Genomic DNA, 12,894 nt, shown 5'->3' with positions numbered 1-12,894 from the left:
GTCAGAGAACAGCCTAAATTTATAAATTTGTAGGAGGAATGTTCTAGATGATGAAAAGGGCCATGGTATGGCCTCTGATGGAGAAAAAGACGAGCAGATCAAGGAACTGAGTAGAGAGAGTATTTAGACTGGTTATACATGTAGGTGTTGAGTTCCTATGGAATGATAGCAGGACTTGGTATGAAGAGGAAGTTTAAAAGCAAGTACCAAATTGTTCAGTGAGTAGAGGAAGAATGCAGGTTTACAGGTGGGGATAAGAAAAAGATGGTATGAGCCTAAAAGGAATAGGGGCTTTTACAAGGGCATATTCAATCAATAAGTGGAAGCTGCACTGTGGGTTGAAGAGGATTTTTCCTACTTCTCAACTTCCAGGAGCTTGGAAGAACAAGCGTCTCCATCTGATATACACTGCAGCCAGAGAAGTGTCCTAGGGAACAGTTCAGCCAGCATCTGCAGACTGCAGACTCTTTGAGAGAAGCGTGGGTAATCAGAATTCGCTTTGAAGGTTCCAGGGAGAAGCTGGAGGCTAGCAGGGAAGCAGGCTGGGCAATGTAGAATAGGTGATATGCCCATTTCTTAGAAGAACCCCCGAGCCTCTGTTCTTTACTGTATGTTATATGCCTTGTATTTTCCAATTCTGCTCAGCATCTGAGATATCAAAGCTGGTTAGGCACCAGTGACTGGGTTAAGTTTAAACTTGATAGGTGCCTTAGCTCTTTGATTCAAAGTGTCTAAATATTTTGCATTAAATATATATTATATTGTAGTAAGCTATAATATGTTAGCTATTATATAATCTATAATAAATTAGCTTCTTTGTATACCATTCTGAATATTTTGATAATTAAATTTATATCTGTCAAAATGGGAAGTCTGCTTTTAGCTATTTATTCTATATCTTTCAGGTGACTTTTAATATGATATTAATATGTCAACCTCATAGACTAATTTTTTCTGATGGCATTTGAATAGAAACCTTTTTTCTTGCAGGTAAAGTATTAGGAAAATTCTCTATGCTATGAGTGTAAAAATTATGTTCTTCCTTTTTTTTCAGTACCCCCAAATATTTATGGTTCTGATGAACTTGCTCAACTTACAGTCATTGAAGGGAATCTCATTAGTCTACTGTGTGAATCAAGTGGTATTCCACCCCCAAATCTCATTTGGAAAAAGAAAGGTCAGCTTTCATCTGTGAAATTTATAAAATTAAATATAAATACAAAATGAATATTTATTTTGTTTGACAAACATCTCAGTTTATAAATAAACTTTCCTCAATTTTTCATACTATTAATAAACACTAGTATTAAATGTGAAACCTGTGATACTTTTACACTATCAGCTGAAAAAATCTTCATTTTCAAGACTAATTACTTGCCAGAAAAAATTAATTTCCTGCATTGATTGTTTCTTAATTAAATGCACTATGGAGTAGGTATCATCATCCAAAATCCATCATTGAAAGAACTAAATTTTCTTTTTTAAAATATATTTTAAAAACAATTTTCTAAATCATATATTTTTGATATGTTTGAGACAGTTTTGCAATGTATGTTAAGATTAAATTCTGCCGTCAAACATATTTTCCATTTATGCATCAACAAATACTTATTTGTGTCCACAAAATATTGGATCAACTTAATTTTTCATTTCTTTAAGTTAGTCCTCCTTTATTTTGCATACCAGGGCAGGATTATTTTGCAGGGTCACCTACATTTTAGGTACTTGAACTAGGAAGTAAATAAATAAGTATACATACTATCAGAATATGTATTCAAAATGCTCTATAATTTTGCTTCGTATTCTGCCATTTGGTTTTCTTTCAGGCTCTCCAGTGCTCACTGATTCTGTGGGGCGAGTTAGAATTTTATCTGGAGGTAGGCAGTTACAAATTTCAGTTGCTGAAAAATCGGATGCAAGCCTCTATACATGTGTGGCATCAAATGTGGCTGGAACTGCAAAGAAAGATTACAATCTGCAAGTTTACAGTAAGTTATTAATCAGCCAGGTTTTGGCACAATTTTCTTTTGTATCTTTTCATGCTTCCCTTTAACTTTTTCTTCATATTTTTAATATTCATTCAAACCAGTCTGGTTATAATATAGCTACCATATTGCTCACAAATTTAAATTGTGCTGATGTGATCAGAGAACAATTACTTCTTTCTGGCTGTTATTTATGGAGCAGTACAGCAGCAGTTTAGACTGCATCGGCTCGCCAATGGCAGACACATCAACATGGTTATAATTTTAGGGGGCAGAATAATGGACGTGTGGAGGGGCATGATGCAGCATTGTATTTACAATATGTAAAAATATTTTTACAATATGTAAAAATATTTACAATGTGTAAAAATATTTTAAAATATTTTTTAAAACATAAAAAACAGAATAAGCACATATTGGATGTTCTTTTAGGAAAGCATATAGTAAAAAAGAAAATTGTTTTCTTTAAATGCTTTTGGTCCAATGCTGTCACAGGTAAAATTCCTTTAGTATATGTTTTCCAAATTTGCTTAAATTAGTATAAACATAAGTTCATCAATTGGGCATGAACCATACTGAAGTTAGCTTTAATATTCTAATTAATGAGCCCTAAATGTCAGTAGGAATAGACCAAACATACACATACACAGGGTAACTATTTGGCTGCATAAAATTTGAAGTATATTTAACTTGTATAAGATTTTAGAGTGCCTGAAATATTTGCAGAGATATTTAATCTTTACATGAGCTGTTATCTAAGACAAAACTATTGCCTCTATTTTTTGCATATGTGGAACAATAAGCTCAAAGAGGTTTCCATGGCTGACCGAGGGAACATGGCTTGTGTGTATCAGAACTGGCACTAGAACACAGGATTACTGATGCTGGCCCATTTTTCTTTCCACACATGTGTATTAAAGTTTGTCTAATTTTTGTTCTTAGAGTCAATATCAGTTAGGTGAATTTAGCTGCAAGTAACAGAATAACTGGCTATCAGTGGCTTAAACGAGTAGAGGTTCATGTTAACACAAAATGAGAACTCTGAGGTTGGCTGTTTGTCACTGGAGTTGGTCAGTAGCTTCATCATATCAGGCAAGAACTCTGGGATTCTCCTGATCCTTCTTTCATAGTCTCAAGAAGGTTGCTACAGCAATGGTGCCAGATTCACGTTGAAGGCAAGATGAAGGGAAGGGGGTGGTATTTTTCCTCTTTATTAAAAATGTACCCCAAACCTCCAGCAGATCTCTATTTAGATTTTTATAGGCTTAAATTGATTCATGTGGCCACAAGAAACAATCAGCTTTCTCCAACTCCATAGTAGAAGGTAAAAGGAAGAAAGGAAAGGTAATAAACATTGTATTAATATCCATTTTAAAATTAATACTATAAAGAATTATGTAAAGGAGAGCTACATGTGATAAGTTCAAATATTTGTATTAACAAAAGCACAACATTCTTTTCTTACTGTGTTGACAGTTTTATTTTAGGTATGAACCCATTTAGAAACACTGGAGAGGAATTCCACCTCTCAATATAGTAATGCCATATCAAATAGTCCTGGGTCTTTTCTTTAGTATTTTAATGTAAAAAATGTATTTAACTTTGGCTGACGAAAATTCCTATGTAAGACTTGATGCACACATTTCCTATTTGTTTCTTTTTTCTTTCCCCCCTGCCCAGTTCGACCAACCATAACCAACAGTGGCAGCCACCCTACTGAAGTTACTGTGACTCGAGGCAAGAGCATTTCCTTGGAGTGTGAGGTGCAGGGTATTCCTCAGCCAACAGTCACCTGGATGAAAGATGGCCGCCCCTTGACCAAGACAAGAGGAGTAGAAATACTGGATGAAGGCCGCATCCTTCAGCTGAAGAGCATCCATGTATCTGACACCGGCCGTTATGTGTGTGTTGCTGTAAATGTAGCAGGAATGACTGACAGAAAATATGACTTAAGTGTACATGGTAAGTAAAAAAAGCCTCAGTAGGTCTGTTCACTGGCTGATATAATCAAACATCCTGGATGGAAACTAGAGGCCTGAAATATTGAAAGTCATTTATTTATATTCCATCCTTTATAAAACATATACTTCTTTCCTCCATCAATCTTATAATTTATCCTCCTATCCCTGACCTCACATTATTTACCTTACTGAGATAAGCACATATTGGATGTTCTTTTAGGAAAGCACATAGTAAAATAGAAAATTGTTTTCTTTAAGTGCTTTTGGTCCAATGCTGTCCCAAGTAAAATTCCTTTAGTATATGCTTTCCAAATTTGCTTAAGTTAGTATAAACATAAGTTCATCAGTTGGGCATGAACCATACTGAAGTTAGCTTTAATATTCTAATTAATGAGCCCTAAATGTCAGTAGGAATAGACCAGACATACACATACACAGGGTAACTATTTGGCTGCATAAAATTTGAAGTATAATTTTTAAATCTATGGAAACAATGGTAAGTTTAATGAACACAAATCTTATAACTTAAATCCATTTAAGACATGTACAAAGCTCAATGTTAGTATGCTGTAGTTTGCAACCGGTGTGTGCTCGAAAGCAAAATGAATCTCAATACAAGAGAGAAAATTAATTAATTTGAAGTATCTTTCTGTTAGATAACTCTTAATTTCTAGGATTAGAATTATGTTTTAGAAAATCTTACCCATATGAAGGTCATGAATCCATATCATAAACTTACCAGAAAAGATAAGTAACTCATACAAAATCACTAGCCACTATTAGAATAACAATATCAAAGTCATTTACTGCTAAGAATGGGGAAGAAATGATGTTTTTACTTCCAGGAATATCATGCACACAAAAAAAATCACTCATTGTTGTGATTACATATTTTGCTTACTCGTGACCAGAAAATGGAAGCCTTATTATTAACAATAAACTGTTTAAGATTTGGTGTTTGATGTACATTAGCTACTTTCCTTTCCATTTCCTATTTGTTTTGTTTTGTCTTACAGCCCCTCCAAGCATCATGGGAAACCATGGAGCACCTGAAAATGTCAGTGTGGTGGAAAAGAACTCTGTGTCCTTGACTTGTGAAGCTTCAGGAATTCCCCTGCCTTCAATAACCTGGCTGAAAGATGGGTGGCCGGTCAGCCTGAGCAGTTCTGTGAGGATTCTCTCAGGTATTAGAAATTCTGGGAGCCTGATATTCTGGTTTGCTTCAGATGGCCACAGTTTCTCCTTAATTTCAGATTTCTTGGTGTTTTTATTGTTTTACTGTTCTTTTTGATCTAGTTCCTTACTATAATACTCATTTATCATATTAGTAAAAAATATTTAGAAGGACATCAGAAAGCATATTCCAATTAGGGAAATATGCAAACATCTCTAGACTCCTTTAGGAGATAAATTTTGGCACTCACGTATTGCTTCAATCATGGGGATGTCAAAGCATTCATGCTACAGTAAGGACCAACCAATTTGAAAAGTGAAGAATTATAAAAGTACTGAAATCAGATCCAAAGTCTACAGTGAATCATGTTATATAACATACCCCTATATCCAAGTATTTCAATTTATTCATGACTAATCTCAATGATGTTTATATTTCTAGGATGAGATAGCTTCCGGTGAGCTAAGACTTTATCATTATTGTAAAAGAGACATTCAGCATAGTCCTCAGATAATTATTTAGGAAAACCTGTGAATAGCTTGTCATTTATGGATCAATATAAACATGGAGAGAAGTTTCTTGAGGTACACCACAGGAATCTGCACTTGGCCTGTTTTAGTAATGACTTGGATACAAACTAGGAAGATAATCTTGCCAAGTTTGTGGTTAGCAAAAAGCTTGGATACTTAGAAAAATACCTAATATATTGAATGAAGGCATCCAAATTTAAATATACCTCATGCTGGAACTTTTGTGTTAAACCTAACAAGATGAAGGTTAAATAAGGCTTGTTGTGATGGCATGGCCTTTTTAAAATCTAGGATTGTACTAGTTTATAATCTTTCTGCACTTACAGTAAAAACCAATGATGAAAATTATGGGGAGGTATAGAGTCAGAATGCTTAATATAAAAAGATCTCTGAGTTGTGTTAGTTACTCAGTATGCATTAACAGTATAATATGATTACCAAGAAAACAAAAGCAATATTTTGCCACATTAATAAACTATATTTTCTCCAATAAGAAAAGAGATCAATTGTACACAAGACTTAGCAGGCCTTATTAGGAAGACAAGAAGAAGGATTTATTGATAATTTTTCAAGGGAAGATAACCATGATGATAGATGATAAATGATCATGAAATAATTAATACAGCTGATTGATTTAGCTTAGAAAATCTTGTGGTTTATTTGGTGCCTATTGCAAATTAAATTTAAATAATTGAAAAGCCTTGGAGTAGAAAGTACTACATTAGATTTGTTTAGTTCCAGAGGTTAAAAGTAATGTCAGTGTATGGAAGATTCTAGGGACAGATTTGGGTCTGAATATAAACAACTGTAAAAGAAATATTTAGCTTGTTTAAAGTCGAGATGAGCTACTTTAAGTAGCCATAAGCTCCCTGCCCCTAAATTTGTTGAAAGTTTAAATTGTCACTATTGAAAGCATTTCCAGAAAAGATCCTTTCCTAGTTTTGCAATTAGGTCTAAATAACCCAAGGTCCCGCTGTTTCTTCCTGATCTTGGCCTAATAAATGATAGGAGCTTGATGAATGTACATTGCTATTAACAACATTTATAGCCTATAATACTTTATTTATGACTTCAGGGTAGTTATTTAACTTGGCTAATTTCGATTTCATCACTTGTAAAGTAAAGATATTAATAGTATTTGGCTCTTAGGATTTTTATAAAGATGAAATGAGTTGATGTATCTAAAGCAGTTAACACAGTACCTGCCTCTATGGTAAGCATGCAATACCTGTCTGTCATTATTGCCATAAACAACCTGGATATTTGTAGTCTCCCAGTCCTGGGAAACTTTTCTATGTCCTTACTATGATGCTTTCATTTTCACAAGACTCAGTCTTTGTTGATCTTAGGAAGTGCATAGTAATGGCAAAGATTTTATTAAGATTTGGTTACCAAAAGCCTGAACACATTATCTTTTTGGCTTGAAATTATATTCATATTATTTGGCTTTAAAAAAAATGTTCAATTGCTGAGAAAGTAAGACCTCTTATTGAATACAATAAGTACATCAGAGCTTCTGGAAGTGAAAAAGGCAAGATAAAGTGATATACTCTGGTTTATTATAGATTTACAGGAGTGGTGTTTTGGTTTTATTTAGTATTATTTTGCTTGACTAGCAGCTGGGGATCCCTGAGCAAACACATTAAAAGTATTTCACCTTGTGGTCCTGCCAAAGGAGTTATTCAGTTTTACATTCTGAACATGTGTCTTGTGCAATCGATGAATGAGAATCAAATGAATGGCATATGCCTTGGTCTGCCACACACTTCTGTTTCATTGAGATTAGTCCTCCTGAGACTTTCAGTGCAATTTTTCTGAAAGCAGTACTTTGGTGAAGATCCTACCATTGTTATGAAATTATCTGCCAAGAACAGATAACTGCTATAAAAATTTAATAGGTACAAAAAACATCTCCATATAACTTACTGTCAGAACCCTTTTGTTTTTCACTGGATTAAGTGAGAGGATCAGGGAACAAAGAGAAATGAAAGATCATGAGACTTATGAGGCTGAGGTTTGGAAAACTGGCAATGATTCATGGAAGTTGTATTTATTGCTTTAATCTCTCTCGACTGGGATCATAATATGGTCTGTCTAATCTGAAGTAGCAGTGAGTACTTGAATCCTTTCCTAATTTACATAAGTTTTTTAAAAGATATGTAGATAATTTCCGTATTCAACTTTGTTTGCTTAAATTCACTTGGGAAACAAAGACTGGATTCAGATAACCAGCTTTGTCTGTCTGAATAAGATACTAAGTTCACCTTTCAGGAGGTGGAGGGTGGAGAGGTTGCTTATAGAAAATGCTCAATGTCAGCTTGTTGTGTTTGTATAAACAGAAAACAGATGGGAACATTTGGCAAAACCAGATTCAGGTGAATATTTACATGAAAATTTCATGTTTAACCATTAGAATTTTTTTAGTTCAACTTCAGGATGTTAAGCAAAATTACACCAGCTAGAAAATTACTACAAAATCTAAGAAATGACTGATTTTTTTTCTTCAACTTTACTCCTCCAGTAGTTTTCAGGATATTCTCTTGGTATGTCTCTTAGTTCTCTGCAAGCTTGGTTTCACCTTATTTGTTGGCTCCTCTACCTTTATTCTTGGAGTTTACCTTCAAATTATGCCCCTTAGTATATCAGAGTTTCACTGTCAGTCTGCATGCATCTCTCGGATGAAGGCTGTTTTTTCATACAAAATGGTACAAAGTTCAAAATATAAAAGAAAACAAAAGCAGTGTTATAGTAGTGCATGAGGTGACCCCATAACCTTTGATATATGTAGTTATAGGATTCTATGAAACTCAATTGAAAGCTGGGAGTCAGACTTCACAATGTCACCTATCCCTTTTATATTGATGTCACTCAAATCTGGATTGCTGGTCTAGTCTTTTTGCTGGCATTCCCATTTTAATATGTTCAGTGGCAAACTGGTAATCTTGTCCTAAACATCCTATAACTGTTATCTTTCTAAAGCACAAATAAGATCATGACCTTCTTCTGTTCACAGGCTTCCATAGCCTTTAGTGAACATAGTAAAGTCTAAATTCCTTAGCATGGCATTCAATGGCCTACAGAATCTGACCATACTCTATCTCGCCTCATCTCTTACTGTTTTTACCACCTGCTCTGCTTTAGGTACCATTTTACATATCTACTTTCTACCTCTATCTCTTCATTCATACTCCACTTACAATAGCATCTCTCAATTCATGTGTTAAAATATACTTGCTGTTTAAGATTGTATTCAAACATCACCTTCTCTGTGAAATTCTATTTCTTGCTTGCTGTCTGCCACCTGACATTGTATTTTTTTAAATTTATTGAACGATAAAATTCTTCTGAATTATCTATTCTGTTTTATATAGGCTTAAACCATGTGATTTATTTATTTTTAGAGACAGAGTCTCACTTTGGAGTACAGTGGTACCATCATGTCTCACAGCAGCCCCAAACTCCTGGGTTCAAGCAATCCTCCCACCTCAGCTTCCCAAGTAGCTAGGATTATAGGCATGCAGCACCACACCCCAGCTATTTTATTTATTTATTTATTTTGTAGAGACAGGGTCTTGTGATGTAGCCCAAGCTGACCTCAAGCAATCCTCCTCCCTAAGCCTCCCAAAATGCTGGGATTACACGTGTCAGCCTCCATGCCCAGCCCCATAGTGATTTTTTTTAAAAGTGTTTGACATAAATTTATGTTAATGGCCTCCAAAACATATTGATTAAATTATTACCTAAATTGAGCATCACTTGGATAACTTATAAAGTGTGAGTCTTCTTTTTATGACATCTGGTGGTTTGCTTTTCCAGGAGGCAGGACACTTCGGTTGATGCAAACCAGAATGGAAGATGCTGGTCAGTATACTTGTGTTGTAAGGAATGCAGCTGGTGAAGAAAGAAAAATCTTTGGACTTTCAGTATTAGGTACTTATATAATTTACAATATCTAGAAAAACATCAAATTGGCTTAAATACATTCTGGAAGAAGAGTTCAAATTGATTTACAGCTTGATCTCATGCTTATGTGTTCTTTGGCCCCTGAATTGTGACTCTTGGAAGAATTCAATGTTAAAATTGTTTGGAGGCAATCAGTCTGATTAAAATGGTTAAAATGCCATGTCTTGTCAGTTCACAATTATTTAACAATGTTCTGAATTGTTGAATGACTTCTTTGATAGGAGTGCATATTAGAGTTATAGTGGGAGAAATAAATATCTAAACACATTTTTACTCATTGATTTGTTGACACATTTTTTTATCTATCCGTTATGATTTATATTATAATAAAATTCACTATAATTGGATTCACGACATAGAACTTTAGAATGTATCTTAAAACTAGAATTGATCAAAATAATCTTACGACATTCAAATAATGAATGAGAATGGGGGATTTGTTTTGAAGGTTATAGTTTAATAAAATATAATATAAGCATAGATGACTATAAAATATCAGGCCTGCTGCTAGAGCTGTTACTTATCTTTTTTTTTTTTTAGTACCACCTCATATTGTGGGTGAAAATACACTGGAAGATGTGAAGGTAAAAGAGAAACAGAGTGTCACGCTGACTTGTGAAGTGACAGGTGAGGGGCTCAGCTCTCATACTTCTGCCCCCCCCCCCATAGCCATTGCCACCAGTATACATCTTAACCGGTTGAGGAAAAGTCCAGTTACTATAATAAGCATTTAAAGTTGAATTCTAGACAAATACAGCTGGTAGAAATATAGGAGGAAACAGGAAGGAAGGAAGGAAGGAAGGAAGGAAGGAAGGAAGGAAGGAAGGAAGGAAGGAAGGAAGGAAGGAAGGAAGGAAGGAAGGAAGGAAGGAAGGAAGGAAGGAAGGAAGGAAGGAAGGAAGGGGAAAGGAAAGGAAAGGAAAGGAAAGGAAAGGAAAGGAAAGGAAAGGAAAGGAAAGGAAAGGAAAGGAAAGGAAAGGAAAGGAAAGGAAAGGAAAGGAAAGGAAAGGAAAGGAGAGAAGGCAGAAAGTGAAGGAGGGAGGGAGGGAGGGAGGGAGGGAAGGAGGGAGGGAGGGAAGGAGGAAGGAAGGAAAGAAAGGAAAGAAGAGAAGGCAGAAAGTGAAGGAGGGGAGGGAGGGAGGGAAGGAAGGAAAGGAAAGGAGAGAAGGCAGAAAGTGAAGAAGGGAGGGAGGGAGGGAAGGAGGAGGGAGGAAGGGAGGAGGGAAGGAGGGAGGGAAGGAAGGAAGGAAGGAAGGAAGGAAGGAAGGAAGGAAGGAAGGAAGGAAGGAAGGAAGGAAGGAAGGAAGGAAGGAAGGAAGGAAGACAGGTACTGGCCTTCTCTTTCAATTTGATAAATTATTCTTTTAAAAAAAATTACTGTTTCTACTTATATGTAGGTTTTTCCTGCCATATCTCCTTTTATTTTCTCTTTCCTTCCCTGTGTTTATGCCTTCCTTTCTTTTTTCGCTTTTTTTTTAATTTCATTTCAAAGAAACAGGGTAGAAGTTTTGGTGGAAAAATGGCATTATTTGATAGTGGGGATTATCCAAGAACAAAACTGTCCTCTTCCATTAACACGTCTGCATATTAAACAATGGTAATAGAAACTAGGAAAGATAAAAATCCAAAACCGATTTCCCCATCTTCACCAGCGAATTGTTTTGTTGCATGTAATCAAAATAAATCTCTAAAAGGACATTTTCGAGCCTTTTTATTGTAGATGGCCTCACAGTTTTAAAGGAATAATGAGGGTAGCCCATAACATTTTATGGAAAGCCAGAGTTTTAAGGAAGATTTGATGAGTTTCTTAGTTCATTGTTTACATGCCTTGTGTTAGCAATAAATTTAAGTAAGCAAGGAAATGTTTCTGTTTTAGGAAAGGCAGATATAAAGAGTGTGGCATATCCTATTACTTAACCTATTAATTATTTTTTCTAGAAACAATGTGGTAATTAACAACTGTCACATAGAGAAGTTGCCTAAATTTTATAGAATTCTCCTCTCAAGCTGGATAATTTTAAAATTTAATCCTAGCCCTCTTACCTAACATGACCTGCTTTTATGGTTTTAAATTTTCAAAAACTATTTGAATAATTTAAAACTTAATATTTAAAATAAGCCTCATTTAAAAACAGATATAAAAGATCTTTTTCCTATAGGCTATACTATTAAAGGAATAATTAATATATTTATATCTGTCTGTATCTACCCATCTATCTATGCTGGAATCCTGGAATAAACTCAAAATATCTGCTTATTAAATTGTTTAATTAAAGTTTTCACTTTTTTACAGCCTTTTTTCAAAAATATAAAATCTTTAAAACTTAAATATGAATGCAAAGGTATTTGTGAGTAATATTTTTACTAAAAATTCATGCTGCATTCTTTTTAAACTCTACTATGAAAATAGTTAATTGTAATCATCTAAAGTATTGTATAATTTTAGTTAAACACAAAGGTCAATTTAGAATAATTTCACTTATAGATGAAAACTAACTTATATTTGTAATCTATATATATATTTTAAGTTATGGCATGAGCATTATTATTACAAAATAGGTTAGTTTGCAAATTTATTTTTAAATGAATGTTACTGCATTATTTTAAAAGTGGAATATGTAAGGAGACAAATGAGTGAAAACTCCCTCTTTCAATATCAGTTGTAGATGTGATTATTAGTAAACTCTCAGAAATGGCTTTTCCTACAGGGAATCCTGTACCAAAAATCACCTGGCACAAAGATGGGCAGCCTGTTCAAGAAGATGAAGCCCATCACATTACGTCTGGTGGCCATTTTCTTCAAATTACCAATGCCCAAGTGTCACACACTGGAAGATATACATGTTTGGCTTCTAATATAGCTGGTGCCAAGAGCAAAAGCTTTAGTCTTAATGTGTTTGGTAAGTATAAGCTTTGCTTCAAATCTTGAAGAATCAGACATGATTATAGGCTAAATTCTCTTCTTTTCTTTCTCTGTTTACTTAATGTTTCTATCTTAGAATTTCATCACGTAAGGAAGAACAGCACTTGTGTACATTAACTGTTTTTCCTGAATTAAGTTCATTCATTACATTTAGAATACCTACTATGTTCTAGGCACCAGGCAGAGTGTTTTGTGCCAGAGACACAACTATGAACAGGACAGACATTTAACAAGCAGTAGTAAAGGATAGAGATATGCTGGTCAAAGAGAAGCAGGTAAACAATAAATGAGTCTCAACCTGAGATATTTTATCCCTTCTTTGTGAGATTCTGCCATTATTGGAAATTGTCCATATTAA

General features: G+C 34.6%; 1 protein-coding gene across 1 annotated transcript in view; it reads left to right on the top strand.

Moving 5' to 3' along the window:
• Positions 1-12,894, top strand: part of HMCN1 (hemicentin 1) — a 447,089-nt gene that overhangs the window by 316,154 nt on the left and 118,041 nt on the right. The window contains exons 43-49 of the mRNA XM_012736423.2: positions 1,055-1,177; positions 1,827-1,988; positions 3,666-3,947; positions 4,963-5,130; positions 9,467-9,580; positions 10,154-10,240; positions 12,322-12,513. Of these exons, the coding sequence (XP_012591877.2) occupies positions 1,055-1,177; positions 1,827-1,988; positions 3,666-3,947; positions 4,963-5,130; positions 9,467-9,580; positions 10,154-10,240; positions 12,322-12,513 (1,128 nt within the window). The remainder of the gene's footprint in view (positions 1-1,054; positions 1,178-1,826; positions 1,989-3,665; positions 3,948-4,962; positions 5,131-9,466; positions 9,581-10,153; positions 10,241-12,321; positions 12,514-12,894) is intronic.

This window comes from Microcebus murinus, chromosome 23 (assembly GCF_040939455.1).
Source record: "Microcebus murinus isolate Inina chromosome 23, M.murinus_Inina_mat1.0, whole genome shotgun sequence".
Lineage (NCBI taxonomy): Eukaryota > Metazoa > Chordata > Mammalia > Primates > Cheirogaleidae > Microcebus > Microcebus murinus.
The sequence above is the reverse complement of the archived record's forward strand: the minus strand, read 5'-3'. Positions and strand labels throughout refer to the sequence as shown.